The sequence below is a fragment of the Coccinella septempunctata genome, chromosome 8, assembly GCF_907165205.1.
Source record: "Coccinella septempunctata chromosome 8, icCocSept1.1, whole genome shotgun sequence".
In the NCBI taxonomy this organism is placed as follows: domain Eukaryota; kingdom Metazoa; phylum Arthropoda; class Insecta; order Coleoptera; family Coccinellidae; genus Coccinella; species Coccinella septempunctata.
Genome location: NC_058196.1, coordinates 31,876,223 through 31,900,023, shown reverse-complemented (window position 1 = coordinate 31,900,023; position 23,801 = coordinate 31,876,223). Strand labels below are relative to the sequence as shown.

Here is a 23,801-nt window from a genome sequence, read left to right as displayed (position 1 = left end):
TACAGGCTGTTGAAAAACCATAAAAAAAATCATTATTTTTAGTTCTATCTCACAAACGGTTTTATCGAATGAAATGAATTTCGGAATATAGTTTTTCATTTATTCGATGGATCTTTTTCAAATACAAGATATCACCCACGTCTTCCAGTTTACTTACCATAAAAATACCAATAATTCAAAGAACCCAACTCTTGAAACTAAGTTGGACGCTATCTAATGAATATTTTGTAAAATAAAAGTATTTTTTTTTTATAATGCGCCGTTTTTGAGTAATTTGATGTTGAAAAATCAAAAATTATCTGTGAAATTCGAGAAATAGGGTACCTACTTTGGCTGAATACAAGTCTTCTCTGCTGGTGTGAAAACCCAGAGGGAACAGAATGCACTCCGCCTTTCATTTTTTCTTCCTAACTTTCCAGTATCCACCTCTACTGTTAGATAGAGTTATTCTGAAGGTAATTTGTCACAGATTCAGCATCTTATTCCAGGGTACAAATCTCATTATGAAAACTTAAAATGGCTACATCTTTTTATCAGGGCCGAATCGGAAAAAATGGTATTTCCTATACCAGTGTTTCTTTTGACCTCAAGAATCTGCTGTTAAAATATTTGTACGACTCCAAACTCATCCTGTACTTCAGGGTGGCACTGTTGATGGCCTCATAGGCCAAAAATTACGAAAAATACCTTTGACTAGGAGCATGTTGGCTGACTGTTTAATTATTTCTCGATTTCTCTTAGAGCGTTGCTCGGACATATTTCTTTCGCAAAATTGCCACACTCTCTGGGATCGAAGACGATTCACACCTCGTCTCATCTATTTGTTCAAGATTGAAACGAAGATGGATTAACGACAGACATGAACGGGTTGTCCGTTCCTATTGTATCCTTCCCACATATATCTCATCTATTTTATTACGTTTTCCTCGTCGGTGTCAGTTGACTCACTGACTGCAATATAATTATACGCGTCGATATTGTTATAAATTTTCATCATACGTCAGGTTTCGTTATCTTTGCGTCTGATTCGATGAAAGATGTTTGCGTATTATTCCAACCTACATACCTTCTCTCTTGATTCAAGCTCTGTAAAATTTTTATTTAACTTGAGTCACCAGGTATTCTGTAGTATCAGTTGGGAATTTTTGTGCTCAGTAGTGGATTCTACTTGAAAAAGTGCCACTAGAAGGTTCAAATTCAGTTCTGTAACTTCAAAAATGAAAAAGTTATGAGAATTTTTCGAAATCGTCAAAATCTCATGTTTTTTTTTAATAAATCAAAAACTAAGGATCGTAGAAGGCTACGGTTTTCACCATTCTTTGTTTCTGTGAAAAAGAGCTAGGAAATGTGTCAACGGTTTTGCTCTAGCTATTCTAGTTTCTGACTGAGATCCTCTCACTGGACATCGAATTTGGGATGCCCTGTATATTGAGGAATTGAAACATCCCTCACTATACATTTTCCCATTAAGTTCCAGAAGTACACCGACAAGCGCGCGTAACAATTCTCGTGAACATACTAATTGATAGTGTGTCAGCACATGTATGCGTTTCGGCATTAAAGTTACATCATGCGTTTAAAATCGGAAGTGAATATTCCCTTTCAATGCAAACAGGGAACAAGAGAACAATTAGCGTGGCAGTGTCGAAATAATGTGTTAGACATGAAATTTAATGCCGTCTAATATTCACACGAGAATCGTTGGATGAGAGCGACGCCTTCTGGTTGACTTCCTCTCTCTCGTAATTGACGTGTTTGCCGATAAGATCTTATCGGCTGAAAAGAAGCGGTTTAACATCTCAATTCTACACCTTCGTTTGCACGACCGCCTAGAGCGAAGATTCCACCTTGACTTTTTGGCGTTTATTTGGTCTGTTTCTTACGGACAAGCCTGTACCTGTCGACTTTTTGGGTTGTAATCAACTTAGGATATGGCTAGATGGCCCACAAAAGTTGAGGAGTTTAAGGCAAGAATTTTGGATCAGTTATTTACGTTCTAACAGTCAACGACTGGATATATTTCAGCATATGAGGCTTCAGCTTCATAAGTGTCTCAGGATAATCAAACCCGAAGCATTTTTGACACGTTTTTATTGATGAAATACCTATTTCATCAGCATTTGGAAACTTCTACGAGTTAACTAATTCCTCTTCGAGTTCTGATGTATAGCTATGACTCCGTCCTCCTCGCTGTCGTACAGGGTGATGTGGGTGTTGCAATCCTGATCCACGACGATCACCTTACCGGTGCACCTTCCGTCTACCAGACTTCCGGATATGACGTCGCAGTATTCTCCGGGCGGCACGCAGGCATGAACTTGCGTATCCATGTTACCCTCGTTATTGAACACGATGAATCCCTTGTTGCCCCTGCAGAAGGCCACCTGTTGATCGGCCATTGTTTGCCAGTCGTTTATGCCGGTGTCTGCAAAACAAAAGCGATGAATCGCTGGAAGAATATAGGACAGTTTCATGAGGAGAAGATGATCAGAGATCGGGAAGGCCAGTTTCTGTGTCAGTCCCCGAAAATATCGATGCAGTTCATGACATGATTTTATCAGACCGGCGAATTTGGAGAATACGTTGAGTAATAACATATTTTGACATTGAAATTTTGTTTGGTTCTATAATAGGCTAAGAATTTTTCGATATATCCTCGCAGATAAGCCATGATTTCACCAATCTATCAACAGTAATACGGGGAGTACAGTAGATGAATCGATCAAGCGATAACTCACCTCTCACCACGTTCCTGAACTCGACCATGTTGTAGATCTGGCGCCATCTGTGCTCGCAGATGTACCCGTTGGTGCAGGTGTCGTCGCTGTTGAATCCCGGCGATATCAAGTTGCCGTTGGAGTCCTGGGGCGGTGGAGTGTTGGTGTCTACGAAATCGAAGCTGGAGATGATCCTCGGGGTACCGTTGTAAGGGTGGGCCAGCATGAAGGCGATCGCCATCTTGTAGGGCTTCGAGCTCTTGTAGTTCAAGATGCTGCCGTCGCTCCTCTGGGAGTCGTGGTTGTCTATGAAGGTCACAGAGTCGCTGCCCGGATCTACTAAGCCCCACGCTGGTCCCCAGCTGTCCAAGAACCTCATCTTGTCGTTTTTCTTGAAAACGTTGCTGAGACGGTTGCCGTATTTGAACTCGAGGACAGTACCGATGCCGGTGTATAGTTCTCTTGGTACTGCGTCGCCACCTGTAATGAATCGAAGGAGGAAGTGTTTCAAATTCGAATAAGCGGTCAATTCGTTTGTGTAGTAAAGAGAAAGAACCCCCAATTGTTTCGTGGAAAACCAAGCAGCGTCAGATTCGAGCGACGGTTGCAGAAAAGATAGGAGGTCATAATTTCCGAAGAATTGTGGTTCCAATAATGCGAGCTAGACATTAGGAAATTCCAGAAAAGTCGACACGTTAAAACGCAACACTGTTCCGATGAGGGACAATGATCCCGAAATCCGTCAACAGTTGCTTAGTTGACTTATCTGGGATTTGCTCAGAGACTGTAATAAAAGGCTACTATTATTTTCTCAATGAAGTTTATTAGTACAGATCTGAACAAATTTCTGGGTGCATCTTGAAAAATCGTGAATTATGACTTATTCAATTCCTTCTTCAGCATTTGTATCATATCGGAATTCAAGAGGTTAGCTCCTGGAGAGCGGTCAGTAGAGACATGGTAGTTTTAGCCAACTGAAAAATCAACGATCTGTCTTTTGAGCATTTCTTAACGGTGTCGACTCACCCGAACTATGACGGCATAACTATATTCCAAGCCGAAGGATCGCACAGTGAGAGGTTCTTTAGCATGTATGAGGAACATGAAGTATATCGATTTATTCGATTTATTCCATAAGAACCAAGGACAGGCACACAAATCGAGATAAAGCTGCTCGGACTAAAAAAATCTTCCGTTAAAATCATATTTTGTGACTGAGGGTACCTAGTCACCTCATCTATGAGATTCTGAGCTGCGCAGGTGAACAGATAAGTGAAATATATGCAAAGCGCTATGATGAATAGTGATTTACTCATAACTTCCTTGCTTATATTCTGTAACATACAAATTTCATGACCTAGGCTCGGCCAGTGAGGACTGTCTTACCATGTTAACATAGAAATAGAAAGATGTGAAAAGAAGCACTACCACAATGAAAACTGTGGGTAAACACCTCCGACATATCTTCGAACCCATTTTGTGGTACCTTGAATGAAATCCGAATTGAGATAAAGTTGTTATTCGCATTCGTGCTGAAAATGGTCGAAGGTCAAGAACCTAAAAAACTACAACAAGTATACGATCTAAGCCTTCGACAGAAATTTGCCTCAAAAAGCCATACGTTCTTGACCTTTGACTGACGAATGAGTAGAGTTTTAATGATTATTACGCCAATATAATTCGATGTTGCTGAATGCATCTTATCAACGTCATCCTAACATATTTCTGGTACGCCTGATCTCTGTACCATATTTCCTTCCTACCGAATATTTGCTCGATAGAGTTGACCTTCTCCCTTAGAATCATCAATCCGTAAAAGTTATCACCGATCACGCAGAGCATCATGTACAGGGGATTCGAAAAGGAAAGGACGAAAATAATTTTCAGCACGAAAAGGATGTACTTGAGATAAGGGTACCAGAAGGCGTTCTCGATATCCTCCACCAGATAAACTATGCAGAAAAACTCCCTTATGTCTCCAGAGATCGGCGTACAGAACATGGCACTGATGAATAGAAATACCACGACGAATATTCTGGAGTATCTGAGGAAACTTATGTCCTTTTTGATCCGTTGAAGAGTTTCAGGTCCTGCTTCGCTAAGAGGAAACATTTTTTCTCTTAATACATTCACTTCGAAGTGGATTTCCGATGTTATTAGGGCCTCCAATACCATAATCATCGTCTGAAATGAAATATAGTAATCCTCTTTTATGATGGACTCGTATTTTCTCCGTTAAAGGGTCATTGTTTCAAAAATGTTCACTTACGAAACAGGCAATTATGAGCATGAATGAGTTTTTGATCAAGAGACGAAAGTTCCAGTGCATATAGAAGAAAACTACGGTCATAAGGATGTTCACAATCAATCCAGCTATTGTCATAAATGTTAAGGCTCTCAAAACTGGAATTTCGTATGCATGTCCACAAAAAGGAAACCTCTCGTGAAACATTGGGCCTAAAATTTTATTATTTACTCGAAAGGTATAAGAACAAATACGTACTTGAATATGGAGTGTTTGTACGTGAAGTGATGTTGACGAAAAGTTGTTATATTTACAGGGTTTGGTATGTTTGGTGCCCATTTCAGATATATAAGTCCCTCAGATGTGAAACAGCTCTCTGGAGTTCATCGAAACTTTTCTGTTCACTTACTTTTCCCTCGAACACTTTCTGTTCGTCGTATTTATTACAAAGGGGTGCGCATATATCGAGAAAATTTGGGTTAAATGGCCACTTATCAGCCTTTACAGCAAATTCAATGCTCGTACATCAAAGGTGGAAAGAAATGTCTCTTTAATTATTTTTTTAGGTATTCATGGAGATATTTTGGGCGATCGGTAAAAATATAGGGAAACATACACTTAGGGGAGAATCGATGTAGAGAAAGTAATTCTAGTTTCCGAATTTGTGCATAAAAGGTCTTCGGAAAAGCAAATTCTCGAGCGTCAATAGAGATGTGACGAATGATTTTTGATTGACTAGTGATAAAATGTCGTTTTGTTCATTATCGATAAATATTTCAAAACTTCACTACAGTTAACGAAACTTGAGTCTTGGACAACTGAGTACTCACCAAAGCCAGCAACTTCCTGATAAATAAAAGCTCTGGAGCCCGGTGCGAAGCCATAATCCGTGTTGAGATCCTTCAATCTTCCAAAAATTATCCCCATGTCCTCCGGTAGCATGTGCTTGGCTGCATCTATCCTGAACCCTGCCACGCCGAGGTCTATCAAGTGGTTCAAGAAGTCCACCACCTTGTCCCTTACGTATTCTTCTGTCTGAAAACCACCATCAACTTAATCCTAAGAAAGATGAAATATCCCCTTAAATTTACCTGATTCAAATCTCTTAGTCCGACAAGTTCGCAGTTTCTCACTTGATATGCATCGTTGTAGTTTGTGATGGTACACGGATCGTGGAAATGCTCTCTGGTATATGGTACACCAGGGTAATTGTCGTTGGTAGCTTCACCTCTGTTACCAGCGGTTCCAATACCGTCGCTTCCTGTCATGTGGTTGAAGATGATATCTGCGAATATCCTAAGAAATATTGCCTATAATAGTTGGATTTCTCTCCATGGGAAAACGGTACTTACCTGACCCCTACTTTGTTGCATCTCCTGGACATTTCCTCCAATTCCTTTTCACTTCCGGACCGTGTTTCCAGAACGTAACTGAGAGGTTGATATCGTTCGAACCAAGGTCGAGAACTTAGGATCAAATTTTCGTTTGGAGGTGAGATCTGGAAGGAATTATGGACATTACTTGATGTATGAGTGTGGAAGACGATACAACTGAAGTCATCTTTTAGAAGTCCCTGTTTGGGCGCCAATAAGAATTGCCTCTCCTCATGTTCCTCAAAAGAGTGTTGTATAGCTCGCAGAGATTGTTTGTGATTGTCGATGGACAATATCTAACACCACACACGCACACCACACACGCACACCCCCCACACACACACCATACACACACCACACCCACACACAGTCCAACCACACACACCCCACACACACACTCCACCCACACACACACACTTCACCCACACACACCCCACACACACACACACACACGCCACACACTCGACACTCTACACTCGACACCCGACACATGACACTCGACACTTGTCACTCGACACTCGACACTCGACACTCGACACACGACACTCGACACTCGACACTCGACACACGACACTCGACACACGACACTCGACACACGACACTCGACACACGACACTCGACACTCGACACACGCACACCCACCCACACACACACACACCCATCCCACACACCCATCCCACACACCCATCCCACACAACCATCCCACACACCCATCCCACACAACCATCCCACACACCCATCCCACACACCCATCCCACACAACCATCCCACACAACCATCCCACACACCCATCCCACACACCCATCCCACACACACACACACACACACACACACACACACACACACACACACACACCACACATCACACACACACACACACACACACACAACCCACCCATACACTCCACACACGACACTCGACACACACACACACACCCATCCCACACACACCCACACCACACACACCCACCCCACACACACCCACCCCACACACACCCACCCCACACACACCACACAGACGCACACACAGACACTCGACACTCGACACTCGACACTTGACACTCGACACTCGACACTCGACACTCGACACTGGACACTCGACACTCGACACTCGACACTCGACACTTGACACTCGACACTCGACACTCGACACTTGACACTCGACACTCGACACTCGACACTCGACACTTGACACTCGACACTCGACACTCGACACTCGACACTCGACACTCGACACTCGACACTCGACACTCGACACTCGACACTCGACACTCGACACTCGAAACTCGACACACGACACTCGACACTCGACACTCGACGCTCGACACAAGACACTCGACACACACACACACACACACACACACACAAACGCGCGCGCACGCTCGCACGCACACACACACACACACACACACACACACACACACTGAATCTCAGACACTGAAGGTCCTAAGAACAGAAAGGCAGACTGCATTTTTTATTTTTCGAACTATATGGACCCGGGTCATTTTGTTGACTAAATCGAGGACGTAGATTACGAATATGCAATTGGATTTTTCCTAGGATCAGTATTTTAGGAAATAAATCACTTTTAGAGGAAAATTTCGAAAAAATTTGTCAATTTTGAAGAGCTATAGCATTCATATTCCTCAAAAGAGTGTTGTATAGCTCGCAGAGATTGTTTGTGATTGTCGATGAGACAATGTCTAACAGTCAGTATTTTCAACATCAAATATAAATATCTTACCTGGACGCCGGCGTATCCATGAGGAGCTAGAAAATTTTCACACTCCTGGGCAATATCCTTCCATTTCCATTCGAAAAGATGGACAATTGTCGATCGATCTTCCAGAAAATGGGGGTTTTTTTGGGACGTTACAAACCCAAGTAGGAATATGAGCAAGAAATTTGATAACATCGTGGATCTGGAAAGAAAGTAGTTTTCATTTCGGGATCAGATCCGGATTGGAAAGTATGATGGTTGAAATTGGAATATTTGAAAAAATAATGAGAAAATTCGTGCTGAATAAATTCCAGGAATATTTTAAAAATATCAAAGAAATGTGATGAAAATTCAACTACTCACTGAGATTGAGAGAACTTCTGTTTACTGAAATTCTCATTCAGTCAGATGTTTAAGAGTAATAAACGAATAATACAGAGTTGAACGTATTGAAATGAATTCTAAGGATTTCAAAAGTATTATACATTTATCAGATGAATTGGGCTCATATACATTAAGTTTCTGTGATAAGATAATGACTTTTCAAGCTGAAATAATTGATAAGATTTTATTATGAATTAAATTAATCCATTGCTAATCTCCGATTTGATCGAAAACTTGAAAATTTTCAAAAAAATGCTCCGATTGTGTGCAGTATCATATCTGCATCTGATTTTTCAATGGACTCACGTGGATGTTTTCGAAACAATTTTGGAAAAAGTTCCTATATTCAATAGATGCGGTTGCAGATGAAAATCCCTGATTGAGATTGAATAATTAGATTAGTAAGTCTTCGACTCGTACAAATATTTCAACAGTAGATTCTTGAGGTCAAAAGAAACACTTTTTTCCTTCAGCATTTTTTCTGAATCGTCTCGGCTTAAAAGATACAGGTTGTTGAAAAACCATGAAAAATTTTTTGTTTTAGTTCTGTCTCACAAACGGTTTCATCGAATGAAATGAATTTCGGAATATAGTTTTTCATTTATTTGATGAATCTTTTTCGAATACAAGATATCACCCACGTCTTCCAGTTTTCTCATTATGACCATAACGTACCATAAAAATACCAAAAATTCAAAGAACCCACCTTTCCAAACTATCTTAGTTGGACGCTATCTAACAAATATTTGAACGTTTTGTAAAATAAAAGTATTTTCATATTTTCTCGTATAATTCTCCGTTTTTGAGTAATTTGATTTTAAAATATCAAAAATTATCTGTGAAATTCGAGAAATAGGGTACTTTGGCAGAATACAAGTCTTCTCTGCTGGTGTGAAAACCCAGAGGGAACAGAATGCACTCCGCCATTTATTTTTTCTTCCTAACCTTCCAGTGCAGTGTCCACCTCTACTGTTAGATAGATATTCTGAAGGTAATTTGTCACAGATTCAGCTTCTTATTCCAGGGTTGACAAATCTCATTATGAAAACTTAAAATGGCTACATCTTTTTATCAGGGCCGAATCGGAAAAAATGGTATTTTCTATACCAGTGTTTCTTTTGACCTCAAGAATCTGCTGTTAAAATATTTGTACGACTCCAAACTCATCCTGTACTTCAGGGTGGCACTGATGATGGCCTTATAGGCCAAAAATTACCGAAGATACCTTTGAGTAGGAGCATGTTGGCTGACTGTTTAATCATTTCTCGATTTCTCTCAGAGCGTTGCTCGGACATATTTCTTCCGTAAAATTGCCACACTCTCTGGGATCGAAGACGATTCACACCTCGTCTCATCTATTTGTTCAAGATTGAAACGAAGATAGATTAACGACAGACATGAACGGGTTGTCCGTTCCTATTGTATCCTTCCCACATATATCTCATCTATTTTATTACGTTTTCCTCGCCGGTGTCAGTTGCCTCACCGACAGCAATATAATTATACGCGTCGATATTGTTATAAATTTTCATCATACGTGAGGTTTCGTTATCTCTGAGGAATTATTGCGTCTGATTCGATGAAAACTATTTGCGGGTATACCTTGAATATAGCTAGATGCTCCGCAAAAGTTGAGGAGTTCAAGGCAAGAAATTTGGATCAGTTATTTACGTTCTTACAGTAAACGACTGGATATATTTCAACATATGAGGCTTCACCTTCATTATTGTCTCAGGACAATCACACCAGAAGCATTTTCGTCGCGTTTTTATTGATAAAATACCAGTTTTATGAGCATTTTAAAACTTCCATGAGATTAAACTAATTCCTCTTCGAGTTCTGATGTATAGCTATGACGCCGTCCTCCTCGCTGTCGTACAGGGTGATGTGGGTGTTACAGTCCTGATCCACGACGATCACCTTACCGGTGCACCTTCCGTCTACCAGACTTCCGGATATGACGTCGCAGTATTCTCCGGGCGGCACGCAGGCATGAACTTGCGTATCCATGTTACCCTCGTTATTGAACACGATGAATCCCTTGTTGCCCCTGCAGAAGGCCACCTGTTGATCGGCCATTGTTTGCCAGTCGTTTATGCCGGTGTCTGCAAAACAAAAGCGATGAATCGCTGGAAGAATATAGGACAGTTTCATGAGGAGATGGAAGTACGAGGATATCATCTAGTTAGCCTAGATCGAGCCATCATCAAGTACCTGCATTTAAAAAGGTTAAGAGGTAAGCAGATTTACGAAGATATGCTTAATACCCCTGGTGATCAATATCCTTTGTATGTGATCGTGAAAAATTGGACTGCAAGCTTCAAAAGAGGTAAATTTTCCATTGAAGATGATGACCGATCGGGAAGGCCAGTTTCTTTGTCAGTCCCCGAAAACATCGATGCAATTCATGACATGATTTTATCATTTACCGTCGAATTGGGCTGAAACGGATATCTGAATCACTGAGTATCTCATACAAACGCCTTCATCATATAGTTCACGTCTATTTGGACATGAGAAATATTGCTGCAGAATGGATCCCCAAATGTTTGAATGTTGACCAACAGCGTGCAAGGGTAGAAGCATCGCGTTCGATCTGTGCTCGATTTGAAAACGATGTAGACTTCTTGAACCGAATTGTTATCATGGATGAGACTTGGGTACATTTCTACGATCCAGAAACAAAGCAACAATCTATGGAATGGCGACACTCTGGTTCTCTAAGACTTAAGAAGTTTAGTGTCAAAAAATCTGCTGGAAAAGTTCTTGCTTCAGTTTTTTGGGACTGCCATGGAGTAATCATGATTGATTTTTTGGATAAGGGTAGAACAATAACCGGAGATACCTATTCGACATTACTGACCACTCTACGGGAAAAAATTAAAGAGAAAAGACGCGGAAAGCTATCCGAATATGTTTTGTTTTTGCAGGACAACGCCCCTGCACACAAATCTCATGTTGCCATGCAAAAAATGCGTGATTTAGGGTTTGAATTACTAGAACACCCCCCTCATTCACCAGATTTGGCCCCATCCGATCATCATCTCTTTCCTCGACTGAAAAAAAGTTTAAAAGTTCGTAAATTTTCTTCCAACGAGGAGGTAATAAAAGCTGTGGAGTTCAGGTTTGCAGTGCAAAAAGAAACATTTTTTTTGAAAGGTCTAGAGACGTTGCAGGTTCGCTGTAATAAATTAAGAGGAGAATATGAATATATATACGGGGAGCACAGTGGATGAGTCGATCAAGCGGAAACTCACCTCTCACCACGTTCCTGAACTCGACCATGTTGTAGATCTGGCGCCATCTGTGCTCGCAGATGTACCCGTTGGTGCAGGTGTTGTCGCTGTTGAATCCCGGCGATATCAAGTTGCCGTTGGAGTCCTGGGGCGGGGGAGTGTTTTTGTCGACGAAATCGTAGCTGGAGATGATCCTGGGGGTGCCGTTGTAAGGGTGGGCCAGCATGAAGGCGATCGCCATCTTGTAGGGCTTCGAGCTCTTGTAGTTCAAGATGCTGCCGTCGCTCCTCTGGGAGTCGTGGTTGTCGATGAAGGTCACAGAGTCGCTGCCCGGATCTACTAAGCCCCACGCTGGTCCCCAGCTGTCCAAGAACCTCATTTTGTCGTTTTTCTTGAAAACATTGCTGAGACTGTTGCCGTATTTGAACTCGAGGACAGTACCGATGCCGGTGTATTGTTCCCTTGATATTGCTTCGCCACCTGTAATGAATCGAAGGAGGAGGTGTTTCAAATCCGTATAAGCGGTCAATTCGTTTGTGTAGTAAGGAGAAAGAATCCACCGATTGTTGCGTGGAGAGTCTGGTATCCACCAAGCAATCGGTATAAATATAGGGAAACATACACTCAGGGGGGAATCGATGGAGAGAAAGTAATTCTAGTTTCCGAATTTGTGCATAAAAGCTCTTGGAAAAAGCAAATTCTCGAGCGTCAATAGAGATGTGACGAATGATTTTTGATTGACTCGTGATAAAATGTCTTCTTGTTCATTATCGATGAATGTTTCAAACCTTCACTGCAGTCAACGAAACTGCAGTCTTGGACAACTGAGTACTCACCATATCCAACAACTTCCTGATAAATAAAAGCTCTGGAACCAGGAGCGAAGCCATAATCCGTGTTGAGATCCTTCAATCTTCCAAAAATTATCCCCATGTCCTCCGGTAGCATGTGCTTGGCTGCATCTATCCTGAACCCTGCCACGCCGAGGTCTATCAAGTGGTTCAAGAAGTCCACCACCCTGTCCCTTACGTATTCTTCTGTCTGAAATCCACCATCAACTTAATCCTAAGAAAGATGAAATATCCCCTTAAATTTACCTGATTCAAATCTCTCAGTCCGTCCAGTTCGCAGTTTCTCACTTGATATGCATCGTTGTAGTCTGTGGTGGTACACGGATCGTGGAAATGCTCTCTAGTATATGGTACACCAGGGTAGTTGTCGTTGGTAGCTTCACCCCTGTTACCAGCGGTTCCAATACCGTCGCTTGCTGTCATGTGGTTGAAGATGATATCCGCGAATATCCTAAGAAATATTGTCTATAATAGTTGGATTTCTCTCCATGGGAAAACGGTACTTACCTAACCCCTACTTTGTTGCATCTCCTGGACATTTCCTCCAATTCCTTTTCGCTTCCGGACCGTGTTTCCAGAACGTAACTGAGAGGTTGGTATCGTTCGAACCAAGGTCGAGAACTTAGGATCAAATTTTCGTTTGGAGGTGAGATCTGGAAGGAATTATGGACATTACTTGATGTATGAGTGTGGAAGACGATACAACTGAAGATATCTTTTAAAAGTCCCTGTTTGGGCGCCAATAAGGATCGCCCGTCTTCATGTTCCTCAAAAGAGTGTTGTATAGCTCGCAGAGATTGTTTGTGATTGTCGATGGACAATGTCTAACAGTCAATATTTTCAACTTCAAATATAAATATCTTACCTGGACGCCGGCGTATCCGTGAGGAGCTAGAAAATTTTCACACTCCTGGGCAATATCCTTCCATTTCCATTCGAAAAGATGGACGATTGTCGATCGATCTTCCAGAAAATGGGGATTTTTTTGGGAGGTTACAAACCCAAGTAGGAATATGAGCAAGAAATTTGATAACATCGTGGATCTGGAAAGAAAGTTGTTTTTATTTCGTGATCAGATCCTGATTGAAAAGTATGATGGTTTGAATTGGAATATTTTAAAAAATAATGAGAAAATTCGTGCTGAATAATTTCCAGGAATATTTTAAAAATCTCGAAGAAATGTGATGAAAATTCAACTACTCACTGAGATTTACAGAACTTCTGTTTACTGAAATTTTCATTCAGTCAGATGTTTAAGAGTAATAAACGAATGATACAGAGTGGAACGTATTGAAATGAATCCTAAGGATTCCAAAACTATTATACGTTTATAATATGAAGGGGCTCGTCTACTATACGTTTCAATGATAAGATAATGACTTTGCAGGTTGAAATAATTGATAAGATTTCATTATGAATGAATTATTATTACGAATCCAGTTCTAATCTCCGATTTGATCGAAAACTTGAAAATTTCCAAAAAAATGCTCCGATTTTGTGCAGTATCATTTCCGCATCCGATTTTTCAATAAACTCACGTGGATGTTTTCGAAACAATTTTGGAAAAAGGTCCTACATTCAATAGATGCGGTTGTGGATGAAAATCCGTGAGTAAGAATGAATAATTATATTTTCACTTTGGAGTTTTTCTCAGTTCTGTTATAATTTTGATAAGAAACACCTGTGAGGTTTTATTCTCGATGAAAATCATGTTGTTTTATCTTTATTGTCTTTAGTTTTGAAGTTTTATTTTTCAAAACTTGTTGAAATATGTTTTTCAGTCTATATTCATCCAATTGCAAACATATTCACTATGGTGAACAGTATTATCATTTACTTCCATATTTGAGCTATTGTGCTAATGATCATTAGTGTTCTAGGGTGATAATTGAAGGATCAATAAATGAAAATAGAGCAGGATAGTGAAACATAATATTTTATTTGTAGAAGGAACGGAATTTACATCTTTTCTGATCGATTTATCCACCGAACATTTGGAAATTTCTCAATCTATTTTCGATTTCAAATGGATGGCCAACACTCCATCCTCCTCGTTCTCCTTGAGCGATACATGTGCCTCCCCGTTTTCGTCCACGCTGAGTACTTTTCCCGTACACTTTCCGTCTACGAGACTTCCAGATATCACGTCACAATACTCTCCTTTAGGAAGACAGACATGTAGCTTCCGGTCGATATCACCCTCGTTGTTAAAAGCGGCGAATCCCTTGTCTCCTCTACAGAAGGCTATCTGATGATCGGCCAGTGTCTGCCAGTTTTTCACCTCAGTCCCTTAAAAAAAAAAACAAGTTAATTTCAATATCAACTGACAGTAGAGAACAATTACCGTCTACGATGTTCCGGAAGGCAGCCATATTGTAGATTTGGCGCCACCTGTGTTCGCAGATGTAACCATTAGTGCAAGTTCCGTCTTGTCTGAAACCGGGCGAAACCAGATTGCCGTCAGCGTCGTGCGGCGGGCAGGTCTCGCTGTCGACGAAATCGTAACTGGACATCACCCTGCCAGTGCCGTACGGATGGGCCAGCATGAAGGCGACGGCCATCTTGTAGGGCTTGGGGTTCTTGTAGGTCAGGATGTCGCTCTCGGACCTCTGCGTGTCGTGGTTGTCGATGAAGGTGACGGCGTCGAGACCGGGATCTAGGAGGCTCCATTTGGGCCCCCAGCTGTCCAGGTATCTCGCCTTGTCTCTCTTGCTGAAGACTTTGCTCAGGAGTTTTCCGTATCTGAACTCTAGCACGGCGCCGAAGCTGGTGTATTCCTGACGATCCTCCCCTTCGTACCAAGGAGAAAAAGGTTGTTATATTATTTAATAGAACAGGAAGATGAATACGAGAGTTGAGTTTCTGACTCTTACATCCATTTCAACCTTAGAACATAGATATATGGAATGGCCATTCAGTGCTACGAATGAATTGTTTGTAGTCCACACATTCAATGTTTCTCTGTCTAGAGCGACACTAAGGCAGTGGCGTTTTATTGAAAAATTCACAGGCGTCCCGTCTATTCGTATTAAAAATTGATGCGCCAATGATGTCCGAATCAACTGTCTCAATTGTGATTGGCGACCCTAAGCAACTATCACACTCCAGTCTTTGGAATATTTATTTTCCATTCCATGTATCTATGTTCTAAGATTTCAACACTAGAACCATCTGGTATCTCCTGACCTACTAAAAGCTATTTCGTAATGAATTCTATTCTATGAAGAGACATTGACAAAAGGGTAAGTACTGGAGCTGCTGCGCGATCTCTCCAATAGAATCATTATATATTCCTCACCTTGTCCGGAAACTTCCTGGTAAATAAAAGCTCTCGCGTCCTTTTGAAAGCCATATTTCGGATTCAGATTCTTAAGACGTCCAAAGATGATCTTCAGGTCGTCTGGATGCATGTGCCTCGCAGCATCTATCCTGAATCCGGCGACACCGAGGTCGATCAGGTGATTCATGAAGTCGACTATCTTATTCCTGACGTATTCTTGGCCCTAAACAATTTTGATAAAAAAATTCGCTTAGCTTAGCTTTCCTAGTTGGGGGTGAAGTGTGTTCGAAATTGTCTCTGACGTTCTCTAAAATTTTGGGTCTATACATTTCATTACATGCTGATAGTTTTCTCTGTCAAAGATCATCTAGAGATGTAGGTCCTTCACCACCCTTAAAGAGCTACGAAATGTTAACATCTTGATGCTCAGGATTTGTTCAGGAACTCAACAACTGGAGACCATACCTCAGATCTCTCTCTGATAGTAGTCCCTAGTTAAAGTCCCCTACATACACTACAGAACTGGTGAGCTGCTCATAACTGTGTCGGCATCCTTTTCAATCATTTTAAACATTTATTTCAAGTATAATTCGAAGCTATAACTGCTATTGTAATTCCAACGATTTCTTCAGACAAAAATGATCGCTGAACAGCTTCGCAAACGAAACCTTTTAGGCATATTCATAGATAGAATGAAGAAACCATTGAAACGTGTTATAACTCTAAAGGTATGGAACTCTTGAGTAGAACGTGTCAATTTCTGTTCGGATAATTACCTGATCCAGATCCTTGAGTCCTAGCAGTTCGCAAGACCTGACCTCGTTCACGTCATCGAAGTTATTCAAGGGGCAAGGTCTGTGAAAATGCTCGTCAGTATAGGGCACTCCGGAAAAATTATATTTCGTTGCTCTGTTGCCAGCTGTTCCAACGCCGTCTCCTCCGCTCATATGGTTGATAATGGCGTCTACGTATATCCTGGAGAAGGTAAATGAAGTAGGTCGATATAAGTGTTCAGAGGAAATTTCAATGATCTGAATATAACAGAAACTTTTGGCTCTAAGCACCTAATGGTCGAATGCTGACCAGTAGTTTGACGATTGGCGAGTTTTCAAGAATGATTGCTCTTGTTCTGGAGGGAGTAGGTAGGCGCGGAAGAGCTCTATGTGTTCTTTAGTGGGAGTGCCCACCAAAGTAGCGTAGCACTGACCACTGACATGGCACACACACGACAAAGGCGATGCATCATTTTCAGACTTGTACTGAGAACGACATATTTCACGCAACTGACACTTCGCTCAGATGTGCGATATCTGAAAATTATGCATCGCCTTTGTCATGTGTGTGCCATGTCAGTGGTCAGTGCTACGCTACTTTGGTGGGCGACCCCCTTAGGTGTTCGTGGAACTTACCTGACTCCAGCCTTGTTACATCTCCTCGTCATGTCTTCGAAGTCTCTTTCGTTTCCAGATCTCGTTTCCAACACGTAACTGACCGGCTGGTACCTTTCGTACCACTGTCTCTTATCCAGTATCAGATTTTCGTTTGGCGGTGAAATCTTAAAACAGCAAGGTCAGGTTCAAATGATGAAAATATCAGTGTGGCAGTGTACATGGAATTGTAGCACCATTTTTTACTCGTAGACTGGTGTCAATAGTGCACATACTCACTTGTACTCCTCCATAACCGTGTGGTCCCAAAAAATCTTCACATTCCTTAGCTATGTCTTTCCATTTCCACTCGAACAAATGAACGATGGTCGAATGATTCTCCACGAAATTTGGATTCTTTTGGCCCAGGACTGATATCGAAAAAAACGTCAATAACCATAATGAATTCATCTTTCAAGCTAGCATGAAGAAGTGACAAACAAGTGAGACTACTGGATATATACTTATGGTTATTTCTATCTCAGAAAAAATGAACTTCAAATAATTTGTTTCAGCCCATGAATTTAGATTAATCCTCTATCACTATCATGTATTCCACTAAACTCTGGTCAAAGATTCACCAGAATATTTTCCCAACTGCGTTACTTAAATCCAGATAACACTGAACACTCGTCACAATCAACAATAAGAATAATTTAATAATAATTTCGATTGAATTGATGCTGTAACTATTATATCAACAATGTCAGATGTCAACGATTTGTTGAAATTAACAACAAGGTCAGTTTCACCTCATTAAGTTGAGAAGCAAGGAAGAATTTCAAAAAATTCTCACTTGTTGTATTGCTAGCTTTATGAGAGAGGACGCAAGCATTCAACTATCTATATCATAGCAATTCCTGATGAGGCTGGATCTGAATGCAAAAGATTATTTGTGTGCCTTTAACTAAGAAACTGTTCAACCGAGTATATCCAAATTTTTTTCGTTATTCCTTGAAATTTACTGAACAAACCTGCACTTCTTGAATTTTTGTTTATTTAGATTGTATATAATTGAAATTTTTTTCCATATTCTGCTTTTTCTTTTAATAAAACAAAATTTCTAGGAAGGAAGAGTTTACAGAAGTTTTGTAGGATTTCTGTGTAGACATTAATGCTTTACGGTATAACGAAACTAATTAATCTACACGAGAGTCATTCTGGAGGGATTCCAAATTGGTAATTGAGTGTTCAGGGAGTTTATTTGCATTCACAACTTGACAGGTGACAAGTTTACCTGATAATTAAGGGAAAAACGTCATGTACATTAATTGTGCCTGGTTTCGATTCCAGTGAGGTCCTGAATTTTTGTCGTTAACTGAATCAGGACTCAAAATGGTTAAATTAAGATAAAAATAGCCATTTTCATTTGCATATCTCTTCGTTCATTACCGAATTTGCAACGCAAGAAAATTCCAATCAACCGTCTTCTAATGAAAATACTACAAGGATCCCAATTTGTTCCTATTCATCCGAAGGAGCATTTAAAAACCGAAATGTTTCGAAACAGCTCATTTATTTCAGCCTCCTCCGTCTTCTACCTGCACGACTTGATGATCATAATGAAAACGAATATTGTGAATGACGAAACTGTAACTGTCATAATTCGCAATGGATAAATGAAGATCCTTGAGTCGTATAACTAACATTTCATGAGCGAGCTTGACGTGTAGTGGAATGAAATGATTTTTAGGGAATAATTGGAGCATTGATGTGGTCTTAAATGGAAGGGTGGCCTTCTAGTGGTGCCTATTGATTGTAGTTGTTATAATTCGCCTTGTTATTAGCAATTAAATCGACTATCCCATGTTATGGATGGCGTTTCTTGTGAAACCGCAATCAATACATCATGTTTCTGAAACAGATCGAAAAGTTTTGAATGATTTTTCTTAGCACGACACTCAATTATAGAAATAAGCAGATTTATATCCCCTATACAAACGAAATTTGTGATTCGAAATTCAACTCTCAATAAAAACTAGATAAATTTTAGTCAGTTCGGTTTTTTTTGGAATTCTTGTAGAATTTGGAGAGAAAAACATTGGTAATTCAATCAAATTTTATTTTAAGTTATTTTTTTGGCGACTGTTAACATAAAAACAATCAAGTGAAAAATCTATTTTGCTACCATGAAATTTTCACGGCAATACACACGAGTGAAACCATATCCGCTGTAGGAGCAACATTTTGAACGATATATTTCGTATTTTCAACAACTTTCTGCTGGTAAGGTACAATTATAGACAAGGGGTCTAGTTGCAGCAACAATCGACCGAAATGAACACAATTTGTTCGTAATTCCACGTAATCATAGATATTAATATGTTAGAGAACCGTGTTTTGAGAAACAGCAAACTTGACGTGTGGTAATGTTCTTCGTAATTAAGATCTTGGTATATGAGGAATTGATTGGTATCGACAGATATTGGTTTCGAGAGGCTGAAAAGTTCTTGGGCAAGTAGATCCCAATTTTGTATGAACCTCCAATATATTACAGCCAAGTACTGGTTCTCAATTCGATTGGATCTTCACATTTGGAGAAATTCGATTTGTCCAAGCTTTTTTGTGGTTGGATCATTGCATTTTACGAATTGATATTTCAATTCCTTTGAGTCCCTTTCAGTTGGGACTCCAAATTTGATTATAACACTGGCTGTTAATCCTTAAAACAAAAAATGATATCCAGTCTCGTCAATTTTGAAGCTTTTCACAGTTTAGGGGTGAAAAAAGCTCTGAAATTTAAGGGACTTTGAAATCGATGATGAATCTGGCAGTAGAAGATCTCATTCGATACCTGTACTTAAATCGGACTACTGTGAGTGTTACCAACAGTCGCTAGAGTATAATAATCATCATTATTGAGATTAATGGAGCGAAAACATAAGGTACAGTTCGAACAATTATCGATGAGATGAACCCGTCGCTAATGAATGAACACGCGAAAGTCTATTACGAAACTGGCATACGAAAATTGGCCGAAAATGACTCGGTTAATTGTTTCATTAGAAGGGAAATCCAAGAGGCACGAAACGAAACGGTGAAATATTTCCATTTAGGATGATTTACAACCCAAAATAGACGGACTCCGATCTATTAGAAAATAAAACATGAATCGTGTACGTTTTAAAATATGACCGAGAAGCGTGAAGGTATTCAATGATACTGCCAGAACACAATCATCGAGGTCTAATGAGTTTTCGTTTCAATTACCTAGACGATTTTTAAAGTTGTAGAAAGATTGATGGATGGGTTGTTCTTTATGCGCAGCATCCGTTCTCTCATTTTCGATTCTATGTTCTTTGGCTATGTTTGGTGAGGGGTTTCACTTCGACCTTAAGGTGTAGGTGTGCCCTTATTAGAGCTGTTCTGACCACTCCCAGCTGGCAATCCAGCTCCAGGGTTTCCATGAACTCCACAGTCTGAGAGGTCTTCAGTAGTATGTCAAGGAGAGTTCTCCCTCACTTTTTGACATGACCTTAAAATTTGAATCTAGACTAGACGCGTACGGTTATGTGGTGCCTTGGGGATTCCTTAGGATTACCAGGTAAACAGGAGTTTCCTCCTATTACCCACAGAATCCATTCCTACACAGATCCAAATATTTCTGGATCTTGAAGTTGAAGGGGGGTGTTCTAGTAATTCAAACCCTAAATCACGAATTTTTTGCATGGCAACGTGAGATTTATGTGCAGAGGCATTGTCCTGCAAAAACAAAACACCTTTGAATAGCTTTCAGCGTCTTTCTCTTTGATTTTTAACCGTAGAGTGGTCAGTGATGTCGAATAGTAATCTCCGGTTATTGTTCTACCTTTATCCAAAAAATCAATCATGATTACTCCATGACAATCCCAAAAAACTGAAGCAGGAACTTTTCCAGCAGATTTTTGGACACGAAACTTCTTAGGTCTTGGAGAACCAGAGTGTCGCCATTCCATCGATTGTTGCTTTGTTTCTGGATCGTAGAAATGTAACTATGCCTCAATCATAGTATCAATTCGGTTTAAGAAGTCTACATCGTTTTCAAATCGAGCACAGATCGAATTCGATGCTTCTACCCTTGCACGCTTTTGGTCAACATTCAAACATTTTCGTATCCATTTTGCCTCAATTTTTCTCATGTCCAAATTGAATACTCAGTGCTTCAGATATCCGTTTCAGCCCAATTCGACGGTCTGATAAAATCATGTCATGAACTGCATCGATATTTTCGGGGACTGACAAAGAAACTGGCCTTCCCGATCGGTCATCATCTTCAATGGAAAATTTACCTCTTTTGAAGCTTGCAGTCCAATTTTTCACGGTCACATACGAAGGAAATTGATCACCAAGGGTATTAAGCATACCTTCGTAAATCTGCTTACCTATTAACCCCTTTAAATACAGGTACTTGATGATGACTCGATACTCCAATTCTTCGATTTGCACAATCTCGGTGGACATCTTCTTTCTTTTAATTTATTTCGTAACTCTTGTTTACTTTTTTTACCTCAAACTCCACACTGACACTTCTGATGTTATTTTTTGTTGATATGTCAACGCAATATTTTTTTCACGCATGGAACTGGTCTTTTCTAACTAGATATCAATACATCCTGGTAAAAAGGCTCTAGGATCAAAAAAGGCATGGAAGTTATCCGAATAATATTCCCTCCCTGATCACGTGAAATCGTCGAATCATTCGAAACCAGTCGAAATACTAAGACATTGATGGAAAACCCAAGCATGACGGGGTTGTAGCTTGTTAGCTAGGTGACAGTTGTCAAATCGGACATCGCCACTGTATCAGGTCGTTATCGAGTATCGAACGCGACAGCCGACACCCTGTATACCGAAACTGAGCCGTCGGATTCGCCTATATCGAGTTCAAGACCGGAGAAAATTATACAGGATCCCGAATCGATGGAGAATTCGACAAGGTGTTCTCTCGGCTTCCTCTCCTATGACAGGATGCCCGAGCCAAATTACAGACCACTCGGATTGCCGGCACGTTCTCGATAATTTGTCGCCGACCTCTGATGAATATTAAGGATGACGCTCCTTCCAGTTATCACCGGCTCATATACATATTCCCTCGCTGCTTCGTCCTTAAATCGGGCAAAAATTGACTACGAGATGGAAAGGTGATCGTATCTGGTCCTAACTTGAACAAATATACAGGGAGAAGGTAGTACTCATCGAAATAAGTTGTTTAACCTAAAATTGTCTATATAAAATATCCAAGATGGCTGAGATACAACCCCTAGAAGGTCGACAAAATTTCATTGAATTTCAAGTACGGAATTGTGGAGGGTGACTCCAGCATCGCAAAAACGAAACATAACATAAACATGTGGCTAGACAATGAATGGTTCAGTACCAAGTTCATCGGATTAGATGCATCAGGTTTCTTTTGAGAGAATCAGAATTGTTGTATCGTGCAATTTAGGGTGAAAAAAATGTAGAAAATCGAGGCAGTTTCTTGAGAGTGCTTATGTTAGTTATGTTGAAAAAGTGCTATGATGTTTCGCCATTTCATCCCATTTTTACGACGATTGTTGGAATGTTCGAACAAGAAGATTGTGATGCCCATTGTGAAAAAATTCGTGAATGATTTAGACGAATTTTATTGGTGAGATTTAGAAGTATTATTCTATTTTTTACACTTGTGTCCCAAGTCTCTTCTGTCAGTTGGTATCGAAACGAGCCATTTCATAAAATCGTGCAAGTTACTAAAAAATTATGAGAACAATTCGGCAATCCTACGTTTCTATATTCATTACCACGTAAATATCGAACGAGCCAATATCCTAAACGAAACCACGTGGTCTAATCAGGAGATAAGTTTTTTCTCACTGCTTTTCGATAATTCAGCTAAAAAACGGTCTAGGGTCGTATTAGGATCTATTTTAGTAATCAGTTTCAATATTTTTTCTCAACTTTGCCATTTTGAAAGTTTTGTATAGGTGATTTATGATGAAACGCTTCATTTTGACCAGTTCTACCTTCAAATACACCCTGTATGTTTTTACCTCGATACGGTCCTGTCGTAAATCCGCGCGTTTCCAAAAATCCCCGTGGACGCGTTGCAACAAACGAACAATAAAGTTCTCATAAATATTCGTGCAATGTTCATGAATGAACGAAACAATAATAACGATTTAATTCAATTTAGTCCTATTACAGTTCTACGATAATTTCAACACATCTTCACGTGTAATTGCAGGTTCGTTTTCGATTGTGAAACGCGCAGATATAACGTTCACATTCGCATCTAAATCGTACACATTAATGATGTGTAATGAGCAATTAGGATTTGTTTCATTAGCATGCGGACTCGGGGTCATGAAGACGAGCAGTCATTCGTATTTGAACTTGAGGATGCTAAGCGTACCTAGATTCGCAGAAAAACCAACAAATACGTGGAAGGTTTCCAACATACGAACGTCACTGTGATAATGACATTTTCCTACTCGAAAAAGTGAGGACCTATCGCTACAAATTGAGATATAGAAAGCTGGGACTTTCAAGGAGTTGACTGGGATTAACTGCAACACTCCGGTCCAAAACATGGTACCGACTAAAAACTGCA

At 40.3% G+C, this 23,801-nt stretch overlaps 5 protein-coding genes across 5 annotated transcripts; all 5 read right to left on the bottom strand.

Annotated features, from left to right (window-relative positions):
• Positions 1-2,082: 2,082 nt before the first annotated feature.
• LOC123318203 (alpha-amylase-like) lies at positions 2,083-8,577 on the bottom strand. The gene is made up of 7 exons (XM_044904817.1): positions 8,419-8,577; positions 8,080-8,257; positions 6,315-6,460; positions 6,054-6,258; positions 5,793-5,997; positions 2,739-3,197; positions 2,083-2,425 (listed from the first exon to the last, which is right to left on the bottom strand). Exons 2-7 carry the CDS (start codon positions 8,248-8,250, stop codon positions 2,142-2,144), a joined length of 1,470 nt encoding a protein of 489 aa, XP_044760752.1. The 5' UTR covers positions 8,251-8,257; positions 8,419-8,577; the 3' UTR covers positions 2,083-2,141.
• On the bottom strand, positions 3,104-4,244 carry LOC123318210. The gene is made up of 4 exons (XM_044904825.1): positions 4,104-4,244; positions 3,950-4,051; positions 3,744-3,896; positions 3,104-3,691 (listed from the first exon to the last, which is right to left on the bottom strand). Exons 1-4 carry the CDS (start codon positions 4,242-4,244, stop codon positions 3,638-3,640), a joined length of 450 nt encoding a protein of 149 aa, XP_044760760.1. The 3' UTR covers positions 3,104-3,637.
• On the bottom strand, positions 3,104-5,786 carry LOC123318208. The gene is made up of 2 exons (XM_044904823.1): positions 4,987-5,786; positions 3,104-4,901 (listed from the first exon to the last, which is right to left on the bottom strand). Exons 1-2 carry the CDS (start codon positions 5,299-5,301, stop codon positions 4,383-4,385), a joined length of 834 nt encoding a protein of 277 aa, XP_044760758.1. The 5' UTR covers positions 5,302-5,786; the 3' UTR covers positions 3,104-4,382.
• A 1,612-nt stretch (positions 8,578-10,189) lies between the features above and the next one.
• LOC123318204 (alpha-amylase-like) lies at positions 10,190-13,860 on the bottom strand. The gene is made up of 7 exons (XM_044904818.1): positions 13,731-13,860; positions 13,392-13,569; positions 13,034-13,179; positions 12,773-12,977; positions 12,512-12,716; positions 11,697-12,155; positions 10,190-10,544 (listed from the first exon to the last, which is right to left on the bottom strand). Exons 2-7 carry the CDS (start codon positions 13,560-13,562, stop codon positions 10,261-10,263), a joined length of 1,470 nt encoding a protein of 489 aa, XP_044760753.1. The 5' UTR covers positions 13,563-13,569; positions 13,731-13,860; the 3' UTR covers positions 10,190-10,260.
• A 586-nt stretch (positions 13,861-14,446) lies between these two features.
• On the bottom strand, positions 14,447-17,894 carry LOC123318205 (alpha-amylase-like). The gene is made up of 6 exons (XM_044904819.1): positions 17,474-17,894; positions 17,216-17,361; positions 16,583-16,781; positions 15,825-16,029; positions 14,871-15,317; positions 14,447-14,815 (listed from the first exon to the last, which is right to left on the bottom strand). Exons 1-6 carry the CDS (start codon positions 17,642-17,644, stop codon positions 14,532-14,534), a joined length of 1,452 nt encoding a protein of 483 aa, XP_044760754.1. The 5' UTR covers positions 17,645-17,894; the 3' UTR covers positions 14,447-14,531.
• Between the last annotated feature and the right edge of the window lie 5,907 nt (positions 17,895-23,801).

Bases quoted from the DNA above. Each gene is read 5' to 3' on its own strand.
- LOC123318210 (XM_044904825.1), bottom strand. From the start codon at position 4,244: ATGCGAATAACAACTTTATCTCAATTCGGATTTCATTCAAGGTACCAC. The intron at 4,052-4,103 runs GTAAGACAGTCC...TGTATGTTACAG, and splicing joins TCTATTTCTATGTTAACATG to AATATAAGCAAGGAAGTTAT. The intron at 3,897-3,949 runs GTGACTAGGTAC...AGATTTTTTTAG, and splicing joins CTCAGAATCTCATAGATGAG to TCCGAGCAGCTTTATCTCGA.
- LOC123318208 (XM_044904823.1), bottom strand. From the start codon at position 5,301: ATGGGCACCAAACATACCAAACCCTGTAAATATAACAACTTTTCGTCA. The intron at 4,902-4,986 runs GTAAGTGAACAT...ATTTCATTTCAG, and splicing joins TGCTCATAATTGCCTGTTTC to ACGATGATTATGGTATTGGA.
- LOC123318203 (XM_044904817.1), bottom strand. From the start codon at position 8,250: ATGTTATCAAATTTCTTGCTCATATTCCTACTTGGGTTTGTAACGTCC. The intron at 5,998-6,053 runs GTAAATTTAAGG...GGTGGTTTTCAG, and splicing joins GACTAAGAGATTTGAATCAG to ACAGAAGAATACGTAAGGGA. The intron at 3,198-5,792 runs GTGAGTACTCAG...GATTCATTACAG, and splicing joins TCAGGAAGTTGCTGGCTTTG to GTGGCGACGCAGTACCAAGA.
- LOC123318204 (XM_044904818.1), bottom strand. From the start codon at position 13,562: ATGTTATCAAATTTCTTGCTCATATTCCTACTTGGGTTTGTAACCTCC. The intron at 13,180-13,391 runs GTAAGATATTTA...AATTCCTTCCAG, and splicing joins ACGGATACGCCGGCGTCCAG to ATCTCACCTCCAAACGAAAA. The intron at 12,156-12,511 runs GTGAGTACTCAG...GATTCATTACAG, and splicing joins TCAGGAAGTTGTTGGATATG to GTGGCGAAGCAATATCAAGG.
- LOC123318205 (XM_044904819.1), bottom strand. From the start codon at position 17,644: ATGAATTCATTATGGTTATTGACGTTTTTTTCGATATCAGTCCTGGGC. The intron at 17,362-17,473 runs GTGAGTATGTGC...TGCTGTTTTAAG, and splicing joins ACGGTTATGGAGGAGTACAA to ATTTCACCGCCAAACGAAAA. The intron at 16,030-16,582 runs GTAATTATCCGA...AAAATTGTTTAG, and splicing joins GACTCAAGGATCTGGATCAG to GGCCAAGAATACGTCAGGAA.